The following is a 23045-nucleotide window of genomic DNA, read 5'->3' on the forward strand; positions in this document are numbered from 1 at the left end:
CCCCTCGGGAGCGCAGCAGCGGCCTGTGCCTGCCCGCTGTGGTGAACGGGGCTGGCCTGTGCTCCCGTCCCGTCTCCTCAGCCGAGCCGTGCCGTGCCGAGCGTCTCCCGCTCGTCTCCCAGCAGGATGCGTGGCTGTGGCTGCGCAAGCTGTCGGGCTTGCCGTGGCCTAGCTCCCGCTCTGAGACGCTGCCGGGAGCGGTCCCGCCACGGAGCTCTGGACCCGCGGCAGGCAGCGCTGCTGGTCTGCTTTACACGTGCCCTTTCCTTGCAAAGGGTGCTTGGTGAGGGGCTGGCACTGCTGCTGGGGGAACAGTGGATGCTGCTGTTGCACAGCTTCTGCTTCCCTGGCAGGACTGGAGCCAGGTTTCCCAGGCGCGATACCTCTTTAAGAAACAGACCGACTCTTTCTCTCTCCTGGTTGGTTTTTTTTTTTTTTTTTTTTTTTTGCAAATACCTTAGTTTTTGTTGGAATTTGTCCACAGGGAAATGAGGTCTGCACGGTCCAGCCCAGGTTCTCAGAAACATCTGCAACCTTGGAAAAGCCGCTCAGGAACGCTTGGGCCTCCCAGAGCCGCCCTGGCCCCGGCGCCCGGGCTGCCAGGCGGGCGGTGGGCTCCCTGGCACGGCCCCGCAGGGCTCGGCCCTCCCTGGAGGGAAGCGGCCGCGGGTCGCCCAAGTGCCCCCGCCGGTCGCCCCCGGCACCTTTCCGGCACCCCGTCGGGCCAGCGCTGCAGGTGGCGCGGGGAAGCGCCCGCTGCGGCACCGGGGCCAGCCCGGCTGCGCAGAGCCGTCGGGGCCGCGCCGGGGGCCGTGCGGCAGCCCGCGGAACCGCCGCGGACCCCCAGCGCCCGCACCGGGTCGCCCCCGGGGCCGCGGAGCTGCCGGCCGGCCGCGGAGGCGCGGCGCCGTCGGGGCCCGCCCGGGCGGAGCGGGGCGGGGCGGGCCGGGCCGGGTTTAGGCGGGATTGGCTCCCGGGGCCCTTGATTGACACCGGCGGGCGAGCGCGCGGCGGGCGGCGCCTCCCTGATTGGCTGCCGGGGGGCTCACAAACCCGCGGCGCGGCGCGGCGGGGCCAGACCGGGGCCGGGGCCGGGGCGGCGGCGGGAGCGGCGGAGGCTGAGCCTGAGGGAGCGGGCGGCTCGGCTCGGCTCGGCTCGGCTCGGCTCGGCTCCGCTCGGCGGCTGCCGGCGTCCGACGCGGGGGCCAGGGTGGGTGGGTGGGTGGGGGGGTCCGCCGGCAGCGGGCATCGAGCGAGGGTGCGAGCGGGTCGGGGCCGCGGGGAGGGCCCCCGGCTGGGAGCGGCGGGCGGGCGGGCGGCTCCGTCGGGGCCACCGTCGGCGGGCGCGGCGATGGGCAGCGTGCGGGGGCCCCGCGGGGCCGGCCTGCGGGCGCTGGTGTCGCTGGCCGCCGGGCTGTTGGCGTGCGGCGGGGCCAGCGAGTACGACTACGTCAGCTACCAGTCCGACCTGGGCCCCTACCCGGGCGGGCGCTTCTACGCCAAGCCCCACCAGTGCGTGGCCATCCCCGCCGACCTGCGGCTCTGCCACAGCGTGGGCTACGACAAGATGGTGCTGCCCAACCTGCTGGACCACGAGACCATGGCCGAGGTGAAGCACCAGGCGAGCAGCTGGGTGCCGCTGCTCAACAAGAACTGCCACATGGGCACCCAGGTCTTCCTCTGCTCCCTCTTTGCCCCCGTCTGCCTGGACCGGCCGGTCTACCCGTGCCGCTGGCTCTGCGAGGCCGTGCGCGACTCCTGCGAGCCCGTCATGCAGTTCTTTGGTTTCTTCTGGCCCGAGATGCTCAAGTGCGACCAGTTTCCCCAGGACGACGTCTGCATCGCCATGACGGCTCCCAACGCCACCGAGGTCTCCAGGCCCAAAGGTAAGGCGTGACCGGGGCTGCAGCCCTGCTCCCGGCGTTTTTGTCCGAGCCGATGGGGCAGGCGTTAGCCCAGGAGGGGCCGTGTGGGACTGAAGGGGGTCTTGCAGCAGGAGGAGGCTCACCTGAACTTTGCTTCTTGGCAGCAGTCCTCCTCCAGCCTCCGAGCACTCTGCGAGTACTCTTGTCCCGAGGAAGGCAGGACGCCCCGCCAGCTCCTCGCCTCTGTCCCGAAGCCGAGCCCGGGGGCAGACGGTGCCGGGGCATGGCGGGTGTGTGACTGCTCCGATCCCCGCACCGGCACCAGGGCTGGGCTTCAGCCCCTGATGGACCAGGGCTCCGACCCTCCATCCTCCAGGTGCTGCACCACCCTGGCAGCGGTTTCTCTCCCAAGCCCGACTCCGGCAGGGCTGTTCTTGGCAGCAATAGGATGCGTGGTTCCCCACGGCAGAAAGGGCTGCCTGGCTGGAGTAAACAGCGAGAGTAGTCCTGGTGGGGTACCCCGTTTCCCAAGCAGTCCTGGGGCGAGAGGCTGAGCAGCCGGTGGCTGCGCGTGCGGTGGAAATCTAGCCCTGCCCTCTCAGGTGAGCTGTGTGCTGGCAAGGGGGCAAGAGACTTATCAAGAAATAACTGGGCAAAGCGGTCGTGGTTCTTGTTTGTTTCCATTACGTGCGACAGGTCTGTCTGGTGCCAGACTGGCTTGTTTGTGCGAGTTGCAGTGAGTCCAGCTTGTTGCTGAAAACTTTTGAAATAAATAAGTATCCTGGTGTTGCTTCGGTATTCTGCATCGGAGTACTTTGAAAGGCTGGCAGGAGGGATATTTGTAGAGGGAGAAGGCAGAGGGCTGTAGAAGACTGCAATGCTTTCCTGTGTCCGGAGCTTCATTGGAAGGGATGGGCGCTCCCGATTTCACAGCGGGATAGTGCAGGCACTCGGGAGGAACTCGGGGACGGGGGAGCTGCGCATGGGGCTGAGCCATGGCTTCTGCGCTGTGTCCGGAGCTCATCTGGAGGGAAGGTCGCCCTGTGCAGTGGCCGCTCGTGTGCAGTTACCTTTACAGACAAAGGCTTTATGTTGTGCTTGGCTGGGAGCCCCCTCCCAGCCTGCCGGGGACTGTGCGGTGTTTTATCCCGCTCATCCCAGCGGGACTCCTGCTTCAGGGAGCCCTTCAGTTTACAGGGAGGAAGGGAGTGCATCCTGCGGCAGAGGGGTGACGCTCTGGGGGTGTTCCCAGAAGCCAGCGTGGGGGCACACGGAGGGCAGCGGAGAGCGATGGCTTGAGCAGGACGGGGCAGTCGCTGCAGGGGGCGGGCAGCGAGGGACACCTGAGCTCGACACCCGCCGGAGCTGTGCAGGGAACCTCTGTCGTGTCTCGGCAGTGGCATCCAGAGGCAGGTGGGGTGTGAAGTGTGTGCCCGTGCCGGGGAGTGAGGTTTGGCTGCTCTTGCTCCCAGGCACCCAGCCTCTCCCTGTGCGGCACCGAGGGCGGTGCAGTCGCGCTCGCTTTCTCGCTGTGGCATGAGCTTACTGATGTGATTGCTGGAGGAAGCTCTTTGTTTTCCAGGAAGGCTCTAAAGTCGTCTGTCCTGTGTGAACCTAGACCCTTGGTCAAGACCGCAGTTGCGTCCTGTGTTGCGGGCACAAAGGTCGCTTTTATTCCCCAGGGACTTGCAGCCAAGAATGCTCCTGGGGCAGCTGAGCTGCTTGCCGTAGAGCTGCCCCTTCCAAGGTCCGAAACAGAGTTTGAGCTGTTTGCAGGTCATTCATTTTAGACATGTTAATGACCCAAGACCTGGGAACAGTCTTCTAGATGAGCAGCATCTGCTAGTTTTCCCTTGTGTAGTTTAACAACTAACTTTCTGATCACCTTTCAGACCTGTCTTGAGAGCGGTATTGGGGTGGGATGTTACTGCTTTCTTTTGGTGCTGCTAATGTGCCCATCAGAACAGTATTTGGGCACCTTGCTGTTGTTCACAGGCATCGCTAAATTGACTTTATTACAAGGAATTACAGCAGCTCAGGTTTGAGTCCTTTGTGGATCTATTGCTGATCCTGTTTGGGGTGCAGAGAGGCCTCATTCTGCACAAACTTTAGGGTTTATGAACTTGTTCTTTGAGCGAACTGGAAATCGGAGCTGGCTGAGTATTGTAAGGAAGTATTACAGCCACTCAGATAAACCACTGTCTGCTAAATGGCTTTGCAAAACTTATGTCCCAAGCGCTTTTAAATGAGCAATTTGTTTGCAAGGATGTTTATGGAAAGTAAGTCTTTAAAATTGTTGTGCAAATGTGAACTCTCTTCAGCATTCACTGGAAAAGTATAAGCAGCCATCTTCACATCCCCCAGCTGCTTGAAAGTATTTCAAGAGGAAACTCTTGCATGTGCTGTATCTGAGCCGCAGCAGCTCCAGAGGTGTCAGGCCGAGCTCCCTGTGCCCATTGCACTGGCTGGGGCACTTTCCTGTGAGGGGATGAGCAATCTTGCTAGAAAACGCTTCTTCAAGGTGAGAAGGCCAGGCTCCCTGGTAATCTGCTGGGCTGGACCTGCTGCCCTTAGGTGCACCAGCTTTCATGGTGTTAACGCTGGTTTGTGGCAGGGGGATCTGGCGTGTGTTCTCCTACGAATAACCTTTGGTTGGTGAAGATCCGCGTGCCGCCTACGCCGTGTGCTGGGATGCTCTTGCCCCAAACAGCTTAGAGCGAACAGAGCAAACTTAAAGTTAATCGTGACCACTGCCGTAATGTAAACCTGCGCTGGTGCTTCTGCTCCCGCACTCTGGAGAAGATCCACGAGTGGTCTCCAGTGACGGCAGGGGCCGGAGCCGGCGCGGTGCTTTGTCCATCGGCTGCTGGCACTGCCACCTTGTGCAGACGAGGGGTGCCTCCGGGTGAGCACGCTTGTGCTGCTGTGGTTCAGCCCTTGCCCCTGCACGTCCCGGGTCCTTCCCTCTGCCCGGGGCTCTGCCGCGGGAGACCCCGTCCGCAGTTTCTGTGCATTTTCCACGAGCGCCAGCTCCTGGAGCCCCTTCGGTCTCGGGCACTGGGGTGTGTTTCCTGTTGATTCAAAGAGGGTCAGAACCCAGCAGTGTCCCCCCTTTTCTCTGGGCACTAGTAAGAACGAGCCCTTTCAGTATTTTTCCCCATTAACACCTCGAAATTGGAATTTGTTTCTGCCTCTCAAAGAGCTGACCTGCTGAATTCCTTTCTCCTTAAGCACGAGGCGGTAAAGCCTGCAGGCCCACAGGATGCATCAGGGGAGTTGCAGATTAATATAGCATTACACATTCCTTCTCCTGCCCCTGGAGTAAGCTGGCTCTAAAGCCAAGCATTAGAAAATGGTCAGCAGGGAAAAAGCGAGCTGGAAGCAGGCTAAGCTTGTGCTTGGAGTAGAGTTGTCAACTGCAGAAGATGGGTCCCAGCTGAACCGCAGCAGGTTAGGAGACGGGCAACTGTACCCGATACTGCGAGCTGTGGCGGGGTGCCGCGGGGTGCAGTCTGGCCCGGCACGTGCCGGCATGGCTGCCGCTGGACCGCCGCAGTGGGGACCGCAATCATGGCTGGGCTTCTTGTTGGCTCCTTCAGCCTGGGATCGTGTGGGAAGGGGAAGGTGAGGTGCTGGGCAGCGCCGTGGGCTGGAGGACGTTGGCCATGATGCCTCGGGAGGGGTGGGAGGGCAGGCAGTTTTGGGATAGCTGTGGCTCCACGAAGCAACGGTTTTCCTGGGGCACAGAGCTGTGCGGGAGCTGGTCAGGCCCCTGGTACTTGTGTTCCTGACCTTGGCGTGATGGGATGTCCCGTAGGAGAGGAGCATTTCCCTTCCCCTCGGCATGGGATGGTCTCGGGCACGTCCGTGCCGCAGTGGGGCTGCGGGAGGCAGGGCTGGATGATGCTCCCTGCACGTGGAGCCGCCTGGCACTGGAGCGAGCTCTGGGTGCCCGCTGCCACTCGCCAGGCCGCGGGGGTCCTCCCGGCATGGGGTGGCATGCCTGGGGCTTTACCCTAGCGCAGGGATACGGCAGCCTGGCAGTGGGATGCGTGCGCGGGTGAGGCTGCTGCTCGTGCTGCGCCGCACGGCTGGCAGCGCTTGCCCTGCCTGGGGCGTCAGCAGAGCCACAGGGGAATGTCCTCTCCGTGGCGAGAGTGGCTGGCAGACGTGCGCTGCGTTGCCGGTGGGAAGGGGACGGGCGCGCTGCCCCGCAGAAGGAGCTGCCCAGGGCGGCTGCAGCGGCTCCAGCCCGCGCGGGGTGGCTGCTGGCGAGACGAGGGTCCCTGCTGCCATGGGTGTGCCAGAGCAGTCCCGGGGGCTGCCTTAGCGCAGCTAAAACAAGGAACAATGACTCTTATTTTCCATTTTGGGTTTTTTTTTTTTTCTTTGTTTGCCTGGAAAGCTCGTAGACTGGACACAGCGGTGGCTTTCACATTGTTTGTCTGGCCCGCGTAGGCTCGGCCAGTCTCCTAGCATGCACTTTGGCTGCTGAGGCACATTGAAGTGCTTTGCACACTGGGTTGGGCGCAGATGAGCTAATGCATGGCAGGTACCCCCTCTCGTTCCTGAGGGTGGTCCCCAGCGCAGTAACTAATTCTTGGCACTGCAGCAGAGACAGACCGCTGGGGTTGTCACCCTCCTACGAGCATCCCCTCTCCCTCATCATGAGCTCATTAAATGTGCAGCCTGGATGGAAATATTCTGACTGCTGATTTTAAAAATAGTGTTGGAGACGTCATCGCGTCCCCAAAGGCTGGCTTCTGCCTGTGTCACTCTAAGTTAAGACAGTAAAAGTGGTAATTGCACGTTAGGGTTTTGGAAAAGGAAGTTACCCAGGTGATGGGCAGCTCTCACGGGTACCGAGGTACCGGGAGTGGGACTGTTAAGTTGGCTGTTGGGTGCTGTGAAGGTTGCCTTGTGACTTGCGCGTCGGGACGATTGGAAGGCCAGTTGCTCTGCATGTGTGATTAATAAAGACATGGTGCATGACCCCAGGAATTAGCATTTGGCACAGAACAGATTTGGGGGGGTGAGAGGGGAAGAACAAGCCACAGAAAACAAATGTCTCGCCTGAAACCCTGTGGGGCATCTGTGACTGAGGAGACTCAACTCTGTGGTCGGCACGGGTCGTGGCCATGCCTCCCTCGCCAGCCGTTCTGGCTCTGCACCCCTCTAGCTGGGAGACGTCTCTGTTTTTTCTGTCCAGCAACACAGTGCGTTTTGCCGGCCTGGCTGAGGGCTGGGGCGAGCACTCTGTCTGCACGCAGGGACCGGCAGATGTTCCACTGCAGCGCCGTCCCCGAGAATAACTCCCTTGTGTGGGAAAGAGCCGTCCGTTCTGCTGGACCGGGAACAGAAGCAGCATCTCCCAGCTCAGTAAATTCATCCGCCAGTAGCACAAATCTGCGTCTGTGCTGCTGGGTGGTCTCTGCTCTGGCTGGAGATGGGAACGTGGAAACAGATTTTTATTCTCTGGGTGAAGCGAGCTTTCCTCCCAGGATGGATCCCGATGAAATCTCCTGGGCTGGTGTTCCCCAAGAGGAGGATGTTGGCCGCTGTCAGTGGCTGGTGAGCAGAGCTGGCTTTCCTCTGCTGGAGCCGTGAGGCTGCCCCGCAGGCAAAAAAACCCCAAAAAGATAAGACGTCTGCTCTTGGGGTCGCGCTGGAGGGGCTTCTGGAGGCAGGGAGCGGGGAGGCGCATGTGAGAGCTGTGCAGGTCCATCACCGACCAGTGCCGCTCTGGGGCAGGGTGGGAGGGAGGCAGGAGAGGGGCTTGCCATGCGATGCATGGGCAGGCTGTGAGGTGGTCCCCTGTGAGCTGGGTCATACCAGTCCCGAACTTGCCTGCCTGGCTCCGTGGTGGCTCCTGGCTGGGGCAGCCCCTCGGCGCGTGAGCCATCCCCTGGGCACCGTCCTCCTGCCGTGCCGGGCTTCGGGCACCACGTGCCCACCTTGGCACGCCGCGTGGAGGGAACGTCAGTGGGCTGTGGGCCATACCCCGTGGCGAGTGGCTCCCCTCAGCTGAGTGCCTGGCCCTGAAAACCCCTCTCCTTGCCAGCACTGTCCTCTTGCTCTTGGCAGCTGCCTACCCCTGCCCGTGCCCGGCCTTGGGGCTGCTGGCAGCACTGCAGTGGGGCTGGCAGGAGGCTGCCCGCAGCCAGCACTGCCCTGTGAGCTGGTGGACGGCTCCTGACCCCCGGCAGGGTGTCATCCCACGGGGCCGGGACCTGGGACCCCATGGCAGGGTGCCTGGGTGCATGCTCCCGTCGAGGGCAGAGGTCTGACAGCCCGGGCTAGCCCGGCTCTGCGGTGCTTCTTGAGCCGGCTCCTCACCACCTCTTCTCTCCTTTTCCCAGGAACGACCGTGTGTCCCCCTTGCGACAACGAGATGAAGTCGGAGGCCATCGTGGAGCACCTGTGTGCCAGCGAGTTTGGTAAGGAGGGGTGCTGGGGGCACGGGGGGGGCTTCCCCGGGGGGCACAGGGCAGTGTGGCTCCTGTGTGGGCTGGATCCTGGACCACTGTGTTTTCCTGCCTGCCCCGAGAGCGGTGTGGCCAGCGGTGCGGCCGCTGTGGCCGCGTCACCTGCGGACAGCCGCAGTCCTTCCCCGAGGCGAGCGTGCCTCTAGATGTCAGTGTCGGTGCACAGAGGCGGCCGCTGGGACGGGACTGGACTGGACTGGACTGGACGTGTCCGAGACGTGTCCGGGACGTGTCCAGCTCCTGCAGCCAAGCACACCCAGGTACCGGGACAGCCAGGGCCGGGACAGCGGGGTCCTGGCGGCAGTACCTACGCTCCTGCGTCACCCTGGCTGCGGTGCTGAGCATCTCTCCTGCCCGCCTGGCGACACGCCGCCCGGGGACGAGGCCCCCACGCGTGGGATCGCCCGCCGAAGCAGCGGTGCTGCAGGCGGTGAGGCCCCGCTGCGAGCAGAGAACCAGATGGTGTTGGTCTGGAGCCTGGGGCTGGGGCAGAAGTGGCAGTGCTTGTTCTTTGGTGAGCTTGGTGGGGCTCGTAACTTAAGCCTGGTGTTCCCGTGCTCTTGCGTGCTTGCAGGAATGATGTGTAGCATGGACTCTTACTCTGCTTGCAGTCATGAAGGGGCAAAGCAGCTTCCTCCTTCCCCCAGACTGCTTGTACCGCTGGGTTTCTTTTTAGCAGAGTTATGCTGCTCTTGTCAAGTCTAGGTGTAAAAACCCAAAGCCAGTCCTTGTCTAGCTAGGGCCAAGCAGTGAGCTTAAAAAATGCAGAGCTACTTGAAAGCTGTGTCCTAAATATATTATGACTGAGTAAGTGAGTCAGACAATCATAGGTAAACAGAACTTCATTTAAAAAAAAAGTATCGCAGGGAGAAATATTAGCTTTCTCAGATCAAACCCAGAATTAACTGGTTTTGACATCCTTGCTGGTGTATGTAACTTGCCCGGAAGGTTATTAAAGGCATATTGAACAAGGTGTGCATTCCTCGGGGATTAGCACTTGAATGTGCCCTGTGCCAGAGCGCACTATGCAAACCCAAACCTGCTCTGCATGCTGGCGTATTACCCTTTCTGCTGGAAATGAATTCTCAACTCTCCTGCAGATTTGGTATGCCAGAAGTCCTAAGTTCAGCGCAGACTTTTTTTAACAGGGAAAAGCATCGACAGGAACACCCATGTAATAGTTTCCCAGGAATGCGGGTACTTCTAGCTGAGTCGGGTAACGGACGCGCAAATTTGGTGCGGCAGCCTGGCTGGGGAGCGGGACGTGCTGTTCACCCGACTGTTGGGCTGAGCGCTCGGAGGTGGGTGAGCCCGAGCACTCTGAGCTCTGCCCCAGGCAGGCATGAGATGAGAGATGAACAGGAGCCGTCCCTGCCCCACTGCACCCATGGGGAGAGACTGGAAGGAGCTTCCCAGCCTGGAGGGAGCTTCCCAGCTGGTGGGGAGCGAGCGAGCGGCCTCTGGGAGCAGCGCACCTGGTTTGGGCAGGGACCGTGTGCCTGGGTGTGCGGTGACACAGAGGCATCGCCCCGGTACAGGCACTCTGGGATTGGGGACCGCTATCCTGGAGAAGGAGCGGGGGGCACTGGCGGGTTGCTGCAATACCTGTTGCCTCCCTGGAGGCGTGCGAGGAGCAAGCCGAGGTGGTGTCCCGCTGGTGGGCAAGTGCTGGGAAGGGAAATACAAGTTTAACCGCATGCTTGTCATCAGCCTCTGCCGCTAAATATCCTCCCCGTGCTCTGGGACAGTTACACAACGGGGAGCAGAGGCCAAACCAGAAGTATTCACAGCCTCGGCGGAGCGGCTTGAGACATTGACTTGCCCACAGAGTAAGTTAGTTATTGGGAAATTTTGTGGTGACAGCGTCCAGAGGATGGAAATATTTCTTGGCAGGCAGCTCCCTGGGTAGGGCTGCGGCAAGTGGCCAGATATAGTGTTACCGTGCACCGCGAGCAGCAGAGGAGCAGCAAGTAGAGGAGACCTCAGTCCCCGTGCCTACCCCCAATCAATCCAAAATGGCTGTGAAGGTTTTCACAGGAGCCTTCCTCCTGCTGTGGTTTGGAGTGGTGAGGATGGGTCCCCGTTCCCAGGCCAGCCCTGCCGTGTCCCAGCAGGGAGGGAGAGAAATGGGAGCCAGCTCTGCAGGCTTGGCTCGCCGAGAGGAGCTCCGCTCTGCCGGAGGGGCTGAAGGTGGCCCTATCTGCCATGTCGGGGAGCTCGGTGGTGTCACCGAGTGCCCTGTGCCCGCATCCAGGTGACAGCAGCTCGCACAAACACGGCTAGATTTGAACCGGCTCATGTGAGCCCTTGGGATCGCTTTAGTTGTAATGTCAGGTATCGTAACTGCATCGGCATGTCCACCTGACTCACCCAGATCACCGTGTTTTTCCAGCCTTGTATAAAGTCGTTTGTTTTCTCTGCCAAATCAGAGTCTGATGGTTTTTCTGACCGTTGCAAGGAATTTGGGATCATTCTTTGTTCTGTGGATCAGCACAACTCCAACATGTAACTTTTTAAACATGTCAGAGCTCTTGCTGATGCTGAGGTTGCTCCCATTCCTCCTCCTTCCCACTCCTGCTTTCTCTTTTTGTCTCAGAAAGAGGTTTTTCATTTGAAAACAAGATGACCTCCCTATTATAGAGAAGTCCAAAGGCAGCTGAGCAGGACACAGTGAGCCATCACTCACGTGTGAACCATCACTCTGTCTTCGCAGTGGAAAGCTGGACGTGTCTTGGATATACCTTGATTCCCCTGTTCCTCCCTGTCACCAGACTCAATCACGGTGGGAAGCTCACTTACGTGGGTTTTCAGTGGTGTAGGTTTCATGCAGCTGCCTTTGGTGTTTTCTTCCTTCTGTCATTGTGTTTTTCCTCCCCATCCAGGAGGGTCCTGGGTGCACGTAGCACTGCCTCCAGATGTGCCCAGTCGGTAGCCAGCTGGGGAGCTGGAGCAAGGGAAGAGATGCGATGCAGGTCTTACCTGTGCCCTACAAGGGAAGGCAGTGCACGGTGCTCCTGGGGATGTCTCAGCTGTGGAGAGCAGCCAGCAGAGGAGATATCGACTTCAGGAAGTTTTCTCAAAGCACAGTGCGTGGCCCTTGGATCTTTGTTTAGTCTTGGGTGGTTACTGTCATGGGGTGATTTCTCAAGGAGAGCTGTTTATCTGGCACTAAAATAAACTCCCAGCCCTTCAGACTGAGATTTCTCATGCACATCCACCAAGGTAAACACTGGCAGCTGACAGGTTACAGATCCTCATCAAAGCCAGACACGTACAATAAATGTTTAAACTAACGTGTGCTGCACCGGGCAACTGTTGGTGGGTCCTGCACTGATTCCTGCAGTAACGTGACTTTGGGTTTCACCTACATCCCAGTGGCTTGTTACAGACAAGATGCGAGGAGCGCTTTGCCCGCCACTTATATGTGGCCATGCCAGGGTGGGAGGTAGCTGTGTAACAACCCTGGGAGTGATGTTGGTCTCGAGAACAGAGAAGGAAGAGAGCTGCATCCAGCTGTGAACACAGGAAGACTGTAAAGAAAAGGGACCTTTCTTCCCTGGCCCAGGAGAGGGCCTTGGACAAGATGCTGTGGCTCGGAGTGGTGCCAGGAGACCGCCAGCTTTGTGGGCCAGCAGGACTCTGGGTTTGCATTTGTATGAGCAGTGGTGAATGTGGGCTCCTGGGTGCTGGTTTGAGGCAGCTCCACTCCCTGCTGGGCTGCCAGCAGCTTGGCAGCTCCTCTGAGAGTAGGATGGCTTTGTGGCGGCAGCATGTCTTGCTGTCCACACGGCTCTGGCTGGGGCTCGCCATGCGATAGCCGCACAGCGGGAGCGGTGTGCGTGCTCCCATAACACTGGCGAAGCGGTAGGCACTGCCTGCCTGCTGCTGTGGAGGCACTTGGAGATTAGCTTCTCCTTTATTTCAGCAGGATACAGGAGCTGCCTCCTCTCTTCTCCACCCTAGCCCTCTCCTTGGAAGCACCAGCCAAGTGCCCCCAGGAAAGGGGGAACATTTCTGAGCCAGCATCCCAGCATTGCACCTGGTTTGCTGCTGATTCAGTTGCCCTAGCAGCAGTCCCCCATCACTGCGGTGCGCGGCAAGGTCCTGTCGCGCCTTTGGCTGTGCCTGAGTGCTGCTCCACATGTGCCTGCCGGGATGCCAAGGCTGGGAGCAGGCAGCAGAAGCATCGCCCGCGGCTCGGAGCGGGGCTGCGGGAGCGCAGAGCCGAGGGTGTCAGCGAGTGGTGCGGGGACCCTTGCCTGGGGCACAGACCAGCTCGGGGTGCTGGGCCAGGTATGCGGGGGCTAATTGCGGTTTAGATTTTGGTGCAGCTCTGGTGTGCTGGGGGCAGCGTTGGATGCAAGACGAAGCGTGAGATCGCTCTCCGGTGCCCCCGCAGCCGCCTCCCCCAGCCTCCCTGGGCTGCAGCCAGGGTTTGTTTCTTCCTCCTCGTGCTGGCTGGGCTGGCCCTGGAGTTCATTCCTCTCTCTGTTTCTCTTGGTGATTTTATTTATTGTTTCTGCCCTTTCTCTGGGGTCTGAGGGGATCCTGCTGAACGGGCTCTCGCTGCACTGGAGACTGCAGTACAATCAATACATGCTGTTTATTTTGTCCCGTGACTGACAGCTCCTTGCCTGCAGCCTTCTCCTGTTACAGCCCTAATGTGTCTTCTGGCAGGTTTCCTCCTTCTGAGTGATTTCTAAAGGAAGGAGCAATGAGGCTGAAGGAACAGCAGAGCTTTCCCTTCTCTCACGTTCCCTTCCCTGCCCCTGAGGTGCTGCAGTGGGGCCCCTGCCCGTGCAGGCAGGAGAACAGCAGAGACCACGTCCCAGTCCCAGGCTCCTGCATGCTGGAAAAGAGGGGTCGGAGGTGCCTGTGGGGCACAGTCATGGTGGGGGTGTGCGGTGGTGGACGGTGAGTGGGGTGCAGGGGCTCGTGAGTCTCATCCTGTGGCCACCCCGGTACAGCGCAGTCCTCAGAGACGCGGAGAGGGTGCCCGAGCCCTGGTGCTGGTGTCGGGGAAGGAAGGTGCTTTGCTCTCAGGCGGTATTAATGCGGTGCTCCCGGTTTGCCTGGGAGACTGTGTTTCTTTTTTCCCCATGCTGGGTGTGGGACTGGAAAGCTGGAGCTGTAGGGACATCGATAAGAATTGTTTCAAGTGATGAAACGTGAGTTGTGCTTTGTCAGGCTGGACCCCAACCAGCTCTGCGGGGCCTTTGCTGCTCTTGGAGCTGCTGCTGCCAAGAGTAATTTCACTCCAAGTGAGCAAACACTTTCATATACCCTGTTTCATATTAGTAGAAATAAAAAAAGACATTTTTATATTTCCATCCCTCCCTACTCTCTCTGTGTTAGAGATAGCAGAGCTATGCTACCATCTGATACGAGCCGTTTGTAGTTGGGGCCAAATTCATGGCTTGGTCTAACGGGGGAGCATCACCCCAGGCTGGGGTCTGACCCTCTGCTAATGGGACCTGTGGCTGGTGATGGGGCAGCTGCGCATCCGGAGCCGCTGCTGTCCCTCTCGCATGTCCTCCCTGGGCATCCCAGAGTCGGAGCAATCCAGAGGGAAGCGCAAGGTGGCTTCGGTCTGCAGGAGAGGAGGACCTTGGCGGGGATGAGGCTGCCCATGCTGACCTTCTCTTCCCGAGTCTGATGGCTGCTGGTGGCGTGGTCCTGCTGGATGACGCCTCGGGAGAAGGAAGGGCTGGTTGATGCTGCGGTGTAGCATTGGGAGCAAGGATGCTGAGGGAAAGCTGGTCGTAGCTGCTGGCTGGTGCGTGCAGTCTCTTGCAGGAGTCTCTGCGCTGTTCAAGGATGGTGCAGCTATGTCTAATTCTCGTGCTGGCAGCTTGCTGTGGCAGTGGGCAGGGTCTGGTGAGAGGGTCCGCGCCTGTGCTGGGCGTTCGGTGCCGGCTTTCCTGGCCGTGGCAAAACGCTGACAAGTGGCTCGTGCCTGGGCAGACATCAGCTTCTTGACGTGGGAGCTGAGCAAGGGCAAGTGTGGGTTTAGCACCCCGGGAGGATTTCTGCTGTTGTAAACACAACATGGCTGAGAGCTGTTGAGTCCCAAATTAAATCCTGAAATCTGCCTTTGTTGTGTTTTGTTTTTTCCCTCCCAGCCTGAGTAATGCTTTCACTTCTGTGTTTTCTGGGAAGAGCCTTTGAAGTGGGCGGCTGGACGCTGACTTGCGCTAGAGGTCTCCTGCCATGACTCGCCTGCATGCAGACGTACTGGCAGCGCTCACAGGGAGGATGTTTTGGGACCACGTACGGCACGAAACTAGAACCTCTCCCTGTGCTGTGCAGGAGTCCCCCTCTGCCCTGAGTGCCGTCAGCTGTACAGGCTGATGGGAACGGAGGGGAGAGCCTCCCCCTTGGCCAGTCCCGAATGATGGGGAGGGTCGTCCCTGTCCTCATCCCTGTGGGAATGGATATCCCAGCGGGGTGTGGAGCATCCCTGGGGATGCTGCTCACCTCCCGCCCCAGCACTCAGGGGCTGCAGTCCCATCACCATGCTGCGCCAGATCCGGCACTGTGTCTCGGCAGTGCTGGCAACGTTGCAAGCAGAGCTGAGACAATGCCTGGCTGGAAAGGGCCTCCCTGGTTTTATGGGTGGTCCTGGCTGCAGCTGGGACGGCGGAGAACGGGGCTCCTATGCCATCACCTCTCTTGTGGTATGACCGGGAATTGGCTCCTGGTCCCACCGGTGCTCCCATTCACAGGAAAGTTCATGGTCTCTCCGCAGCCCCCGAGGCTGCAGTCGGTCTACGGGCGCCGGCAGTGGAGGGAGCGAGGGCCTTTCCGTGTGAGTGCATCAGCCAGCATCTTCAGGAATATGGTGGACACTTCGATTAACAGGAGCTTGGGTGAAAGTGGAAGGTGTCGAGCGCGTTAGGTGAGGAGGTGCGGTTGCAAATGAGGGAGGGAGCACGGGTTTGATGGGAGGTTGTGCTGGAACGTGTGTGTCTCATGTGAGAACGAAGGGGAAGATGGGCTTGTGGCTGCCGTGCTTCTTCTGCAGCGACGCAGAGCCGCTGCAGCATGTGGGCTGGGGTGGGTTGATGCTGCAGCCGATGCTGGGGCAGCCCCGCAGCCACGGTGCAGGCAGGCTGCGGCTGCAGGGCTGGGAAGGCTGCACACGCTTGCGTGCTATGAATAACCCTCCAGCTCTCTTCCTGGGGTCAGCTCCCTCCTGGCAGCGACGGCTGAAGATTTCGTCTGTGCGAGGAAGCGCATCCCGGGGTCTCGGAGGCAATTTCGGCTCTTCTGCTCGGCGCTGAGACAGATTTGGGGGGGGGGGGGGGGAGCGGAAAGGCCAGGGCTCCCAGGGAGGAAGCTGTTTGCTTTGGCAGCTCGTCCGATCCTGGAGCCAAGACTCAATCCGTCCCGCTCGGGCCTTTCCCCCTCTGCCTGCCCGCTGCTGGGGCGGAGGTGTTCCCGGGGCCAGGGGGATGCCAGGCGAGCTGCAGCAGCGGCAAGTCACACGATGGTCCCCCCTTGCCAAATCCTTTATGTTTTAGGAAAGCCACAAGCCGAGGGGCTGCCTCCCGCTGCGTGGTGTTGTGCTCTCAGAGCTGGGTGTGCAGCCGGGAACGAATGTGCCCTCAGGCGTTGCTTTTCTGATGTGCGTGGAAAATGCCAGAGCTGCGTGTCTGGCCCCACTGCTGTGAAACGTGGCTTTTGTGCCCCAGAGTCTTGCCCACAAAGCAGGTCTGAGCTTAAGGAACACGGCCCAAGTAGGGGAGCAAGGGCGGACTGGGGAGCCAGGTGGCTGGCAGAGGGGTGAAAACTGAGCAGTGAGTATAATGCCTTTTGGTTTTTTTCGCTCGTGTGACTGCTTAGTCCACAGCAAGGCAGCTGAAAGTTGGTAGTCCGTGAGCCAGGCTGCATTTTACCTGCGTAGCACTGCAAACTCCCTCTGTTGCTGATGACAAGAAGGGCATCATCACTGGGAAGAGCAGAGTCCTACACAAACTATTTGCACCCCTGGTCAGCCTCCTCGCTGGTTCTCCTCGGTGTTACCTGATCTTGGCTCTTTGCACGATTGAGGTTTGGATGAGTTTTTAGTTCACGTCTGGGTTTATGGCTCACCTGTGCAGCTTCCATGCTCCCTGAACTTGCTTCGCTGGCAACAGATAACTGATGCTGTGCAGGGAAGGGAGAGCTGTGAGCTCCCACGGCACAGGATTACCAGACCCTCTTTGTCTTCCACAGACTATGATACTTGGAGTAGAACAGCACCTCTGCTAGCTGCCAGATTGTTTTCTTCCTCTAGCAATAAGGATCTAAAGTTGCAGTGATCACAGCAAAGCAATTTGCAAACAAGCCATTTTGAAAAAGTCTCTTGTTACTGATATTATACCATTCCTCCTGCACTGGCAACCACTGTGCTTAGTGCAAGAGTTCAAAGGCAGAACGGATAAAGAAATCAAGGCTCACATTGAGGGATGCTGCTGCTGCTGCCCAGTTAATGTCATGGAGCTTAGAGCTGCCCGGAAACGACTTGCTTCATTTTCCAGATTTGTTGCAAATTGATCTAGTTCAGCTTCTTTAGCTCCTTAAAGCTTGAGTCTCTTTAGCTTCTTAAACATCCTGAATTTGGAAAACAGATGGAATGAAAATTTCACTTAGGTTTCCAGTCCTGGATTACTTTCTTGTACAGTAACAGTATAACACGACAGGGCTTTTGGCAAACTCAGCAGGCGTTTTTGGCACACGGGCAGATAAATACCATTACTCCTGTTGCCAGTGCAGTGGCTGGGAGCATAAGGGTAATACAGAGAGACTCTGCTGCCTTCTCAGGATTGTCATCGCGCTGTCCTGCTGCCATTCGTGTCTGGAACGGTGAGCAGAGCTGCCGTCCAGAAAGCAATGTGTGTTCATTGCTACAAGTTCCAGCAGAGCAAGACTTCAAGGAACGATGCTGCGGGGACCCGTCTCCCTGCCAGAGCCAGAGGCTTCTGCATGCCGTCTGCTGCACAGGCTCTGAGAGTCAAATGAGAAGGGACAGCAGACAATTAATCACCTATCCGAGCACTGTTTATCTGCAGCTCTGAAGTAAACTCCCAAATGATGGAAATATGTTAGTAATTTTTGGCCATATGTGCTTTTCCCCAAAAAAGAGGCAGAGCCAAATGGCACAGAAGTGATACTTTAATGTACAACACGTTTTCATCATTTTTCCCATGTATACTAAATTCCTTTTCATGGTCATGGCAAAGGAACATTAATTTTTTTTTTATTTGGGTTGCGATTAACTCGGGAAAATGCTGAACCCAAAGAGGAAAATATTTTCCGTGGAAGTTGTATCAGATTAACTCCTGTTCTCCTGGGGAAGGTGCAGGCGTGTGGCTGCTCCGTGTGGCTCTGCCTCCTGCGTGCGGGTCCCGTAGACACGGCTGTTTGCCAGGGGCCTTCACTGCTCGAATATAGAGATGTTCAGTGCTTCGAAACTTGTTTCACGGGCACCAGAGGGCCAGGAGTGACTGCAAACAAATGCTTGAGAAGCCAAGTTGACCTTTTAAATGGCCCTTTCAAGAGTCTCTCCATGCCTCTAGAGCCGGGAAATTACCTTGTTTACTCAGCTAACGTTTTGCTAGCAAAGAGCGTATTGCCGGCTGAACAAGTCTCCCTCTCAAATAAAAAGCGCCCGGCGTGCTTTGCTGAGGGGAAGGGAGACAGAGACGTCAGTGTTTTACCTTGATGCTCTCCTGGGCACGGGGATGGCTCCGCTTCAGGCACGAAGGTTTTCGTGTCGTGGTCAGCGGGCCAAGTCATTGCCGGGGGGATGCCGCGGAGGGGGGAGTGGTGCGGGTTGCTGGGTGTCCGCGGGCGGGCAGGGTGCTGCTGCCGTCCTGGGGTGGGGGTGCCGGTGCCCCCTCACCCCCCCGCCTTGCTTAGCAAAGGCTTTGTGCCAGCGAAGGCTGCTCAGGAGTTGTTTTGTTTTTCCCCTCTCTCTGGCTTGTTTTTCAGCTCTTAAGATGACCATAAAGGAAGTGAAGAAGGAGAACGGGGACAAGATGATCGTCCCGCGGAAGAGGAAGGCGCTGAAGCTGGGGCCCATCCGCAAGAAGAACCTGAAGAAGCTCGTGCTGTTCCTGAAGAACGGGGCTGACTGTCCCTGCCATCAGCTGGACAACCTCGGCCACTACTTCCTCATCATGGGCCGCCAGGTGAAGACCCAGTACCTGTTGACAGCCATCTACAAGTGGGACAAGAAGAACAAAGAGTTCAAGAAGTTCATGAAGAAGATGAAGTCTCCCGACTGCCCGACGTTTCCGTCCGTCTTCAAGTGATGCGGTGGGCGGCGGGAGAGCCGCCGCCCGGACCTCGCGCAGCCCGGCATGGCGGCTTGGTCTCGCTCCTCTGCAGCGGGGATGCTGGAGCCGAGCCCTCCTGCTCCTCCCTCGTGCTCCTCGGAGCTTCCCTCGCCAACCCCAGCCCTCCCACCTCCCTGCTGCCGGCATTTGCCTGATCGCCTGGGCGTGCGAGAGTGACGCCGAGGTCACACGCGATTTACATCCGCAATATCCAAAGACCTGTTGCTGTACGGATAGGTACATTCATTTAAATAGCAGCTACCAGGTAAAGAGGGCAAGCAGAGGGGTGCGAAGTTATGTCAAGAGATTACACGCTTGCAGAAAGGACCCTTGTGACCGTGTTACTCCCGTCTTCATGGCTGCAGGATCGCCCTAAATTAATTCCTGTTTGAACCAGAGCCAGCCAATTAGAAAAACATCCCATCCTCACCATAAAAGTCAATGAACGAGTAGTGGAGAACCCGTTACAACCTCTGATAAAACCTCCTAATAGCTAATTGCCCTCCCTGTAAAAAAAAACCCATTGTAGTCTAAACCTGCTTAGCTTAAGCCTTAACCCTGGGGTCCTTGTGATACCTTGTTTGGCTGGATCGGGGAGCCCTCCCTTACCAGCATCTCTTGTAACGTACAAGGACCGGCTGAGCCCCTCGAGCCTGGCGCTGTGCTGCTCCTTCTCCAGCCTTTGGGTCCCTCGGGTCCCTGCCTGGTTCGATGGTGCGGCGGCGAGGCCAGCGGCGGAGGGTGGGCTGCCTCCACCGGTGCCTCCGGCCTCGCTCGGACCCCCGGCCGCAGCAGGGTTCGGCTGAGCATCCCCCGCACTCATGCCTCCCGCATCAGCCTTCCGCGGCAGAGTTCCTGCGCACGCCTGGCCGGTGCTGCTTGTGCCCAGATGTGTAATTCCATTTTAGCCACAGTGCAAATACGTACCGTTTGCTGGCCAGCCCAGCAGCCCGGGACTCCTGGTCGGGGGAGAGCTCGCGGCCAGCTCCGCCAGCTTGTGTCACCCCCTAACTTGACCAGTGATATTTTTATAGTTTCTTCAGGCTGCTGGCAAAATACCAGATTGCAGAAGGCCGAGGACTTGTCCCTATGGAGCGCCACGGGAAAGGCATCGTCTCCATCTTTCCCTCTTTGCAGTCGCTGTGGGACCTATCAGTTTCTAGGTTTTTGTCTGTTTGATGTGTGACAACTTGGCTTTGTATCACTCTGGGTTTTTTTTTTCCCTAATCAAAATGTCATGTTAGTATGAGGTCAAATAGTTTATGAAAGAAAAGAATATTGCATCCAAATGATTACATTTATCGACCAAGCTGAAACTCATTATTCAGTTAATTGGACAAGTTCTCTTTTCCATAGGCTCGTATTGCTCCATATTAATTATACCATCCTGCTTCCATTCAGTATTCTCATCAATCACGATTACTCTAAGAGAATGAATATCTTGCGATCTGAGATAGTTGTGTTGTATTGCAGTTAAGTGAAATAACAAATCCTCATTTTTGAGGTTTAAACCAACCCCACTCAAAGCTGGTAAATTCATTATTCTTTAGCTCGGGAGTGCTGTTTATTCCCCACGTGGGGACGGAGCCGTGGACTTGATTGTAGAAGAATTCCATGAAGAAGCCAGGCGCACTGGGGAATGATGTTTCATGGCTAACAGAGAGATGGATTTAGGACGTGAACTCTGTAGAAAGTCCCACTAGGTTGTCTTAGACCACCATTTGTAGTAGTGTTGTTTCTTTGATGCAAGATTAATCACTGTAGATAATGTGCTTTATCAGTGAATTAAAGAAATAAATAAACCATGGGCTTTAACATCACACATTGATGAGGTGAAATGATGGGGAAGGCTGGCAAATCCAGCCTTGTCAGAAACAGGTCGTGGCCCGGAGTCGGGACACGTTGAGCTGAAGGGCCGGTTATCTTGGAGCACCCACAGTGACAGCGCCCGGGGCAGGGACCCTCCGTCCCCACCGGCTTTCCTTCCGCAGCCGAGCGGCAACGTGGAAGAGGGATTGCTTGTGCGTGAGAGAAAGATGCTGAAACCTTTAATTGGGCTGGGGTTTTCATGCCATCACCCAGGCTGCTGCTGGGTGTCCTGCCGGCCACCTCTAGAAACCTGCTGTGTACCGGGCTGTTGATTTACTAGTTTTAAAATACATATTTCAGTAGGAAGCATCAAATTGAAGAGCAAACTAGTTCACATGTGCTTAGAGCCACTTTCAGCCCTTGGCAGCCTTTGCTGCTCAGAAAGCCTGCTTTCCACCAGCAGATCTTGAGCCTGCAAGCCTAGATCCAGAGGCAGGCGAAGCCAAAAGGGCAGCGGGCTCTTTTCCTTTCCAGTACAGAGCATGAAACAATGTACGTGAGTTTGATAACACAGCTGGTGCTTTTTTTCTGCACAAGTACTCCAGAAAAACTAGTAGCACGAGTGATGCATTTTGCTCTTTGTAACCGTTTCGTGCATCGTCTCACGGACTTGGCCCAGCCTGCCGGGAGCCCCCGCAGCACACGAGGAGCGACGGCCCTGGACCGGGATGCGTGGCAGACGTCCCGGGAGGACTGTGCAATCCTTCAGACTGTGTCCCGGGGCTGAAGAAACCCCACACCTCGGAGCTACCCGTGGGAAGAACAAATTATCACTGTAATTACCTACTTAAAGCATAATATAATTGTATGTTACTAGTTGTTCTATCAGTTACTTCAAACACCCTTCTGACCCTGTATGTTTGTTCCTTGAAAAGCTGATCAGAGCTGCCGAGAAGATTGGCACGTTGCATTTCAGACGTGGTATTTTGGACATTTCCACGTGCCTGGAAAGTACTTTCGCCGTTCTCTTGCCAAACTGCTCTGTGATCTGCCAGCCATTCCTGCGTGGCTCCAGCGGGTAGATTGACCGGTCGTCACTCTGCTTCCCCCTTGCCCTCTTCGTATGTGGAGGCTTTGGATAAAAATAACAGCATTAATAGAAATGCGTTTGATGTAACATCATGTTGTAGGCAGTTAAGGTATCTTTACATTTTGGTTTAATGTTATTTTAGATATAGTTAATTTAGAAAAGTGTGGCAGATGAGAGGGGACTGGTTTTCTGTTTGGAAGTTTTGAGAAAATGTAAAAGACCATCGAAAATCAGCACTGTAGAGAGCAGCCTTCTCTGGGCAGTGAACAAAAGCATGAGGCTTCTCATTACCGTAGCTGGCATGATTTTTTTATTTCTGTGAATATTCTTACACCTTTTAAAGGCTGACAGATAAAACGATTAGCAGCATGAAGGCTAACGCAGCTCTTACTCTAGAAAAGAAATCTGGTGCGCAAGCACATGCTAAATGTCTGAAATAGGAGCTTTTTCCCTGTCCTGTCACTTCAGGGGGAGCTTGGTTGCAACGAGAAGGTTTGGTGGGTGATACCGTGAAATCGCCACCTCATGGAAAGGTGGATGTGGAGTCAGTAGGAGAGAGGTACCGAAACACCAGCACCGGCACCAGGAGGAGATCCTGTGCACGCTGATAAGTTTGGAAGAAAGTAGAGTGTGATGTTTGCGGTGTGCATCGCCCGGCCCCGGTGAGCGCTCCCTCTGCAGAGGCACGGACGTGCGCTGCGTGTTGAGGTGATGGCTGCACTGGCAAAGCAGAAGCAGATCCATTCCCAAGAGACGAGGCTTTCAGAGAAAATGTCCAGCAAGTTTCACACTCCCCAGAATACATCTGTCTCCTTTAGGAAACATTCATTAGTTAATTGCGGTTGATGCGTTGAGGGCGACAGATAACACGTGGATGTCTGCCCAGTGATGCACACTGGCACGCCTCGACGGACGGGCAGGAGCCAGCCTTGGCTTGGGGCTGCTTGCCCGGGACCCCTCAAGCCCCCACCGTACCTTAGTTTGCTCCGCCGAGCGCACCGGAGAACCCCCAGCACCAGTGGGTGTAATTCAGGCCCGCAGTGACAAGCTTGACTCTGCAAAATCGGTGTCAGCTTCCACCTCTCTGACGTGTATAAAAGTTCAGACACTGCAAACATGTTCAGTGCTCTTGTTTTTTAACCAACAAATTTCAGCAGTGTGTTCACGTTACATTATTTTAGCAGTTGTTGTTGATGTTATGACTTACATTTATTTTCAAGTCTAATATCGGTTCCTTTTTTTAATGCTTTTTCTTCCATGTATCAATATTCACTTAACTAAAATTGCTGAATTAATCAATTACAATGTGATTCCCCTACTCCCCCTTTTTATAAAAAGATGTTTTCTAACCTGCGTTGGTGCTTTTGAGGGTTGCTGCAGGGTGACTGGTTTGAGGGTGTGCTGGGGTGAGCCAGACCCCAGGAGGCTGTTGGTGGTCCCGCAGGGGTGCATATGCTGCCCGCTCACAGCAGTG

General features: G+C 57.0%; 1 protein-coding gene across 1 annotated transcript; it reads left to right on the plus strand.

The window, feature by feature from the left end:
• Window positions 1-1270: 1270 nt before the first annotated feature.
• Window positions 1271-20492, plus strand: SFRP1 (secreted frizzled related protein 1). Its single transcript, XM_030034574.1, has 3 exons — window positions 1271-1886; window positions 8225-8302; window positions 18326-20492. Exons 1-3 carry the CDS (start codon window positions 1352-1354, stop codon window positions 18646-18648), a joined length of 936 nt encoding a protein of 311 aa, XP_029890434.1. The 5' UTR covers window positions 1271-1351; the 3' UTR covers window positions 18649-20492.
• Window positions 20493-23045: the final 2553 nt, after the last annotated feature.

The sequence above is a fragment of the Aquila chrysaetos genome, chromosome 13 (genome assembly GCF_900496995.4).
Source record: "Aquila chrysaetos chrysaetos chromosome 13, bAquChr1.4, whole genome shotgun sequence".
Lineage (NCBI taxonomy): Eukaryota > Metazoa > Chordata > Aves > Accipitriformes > Accipitridae > Aquila > Aquila chrysaetos.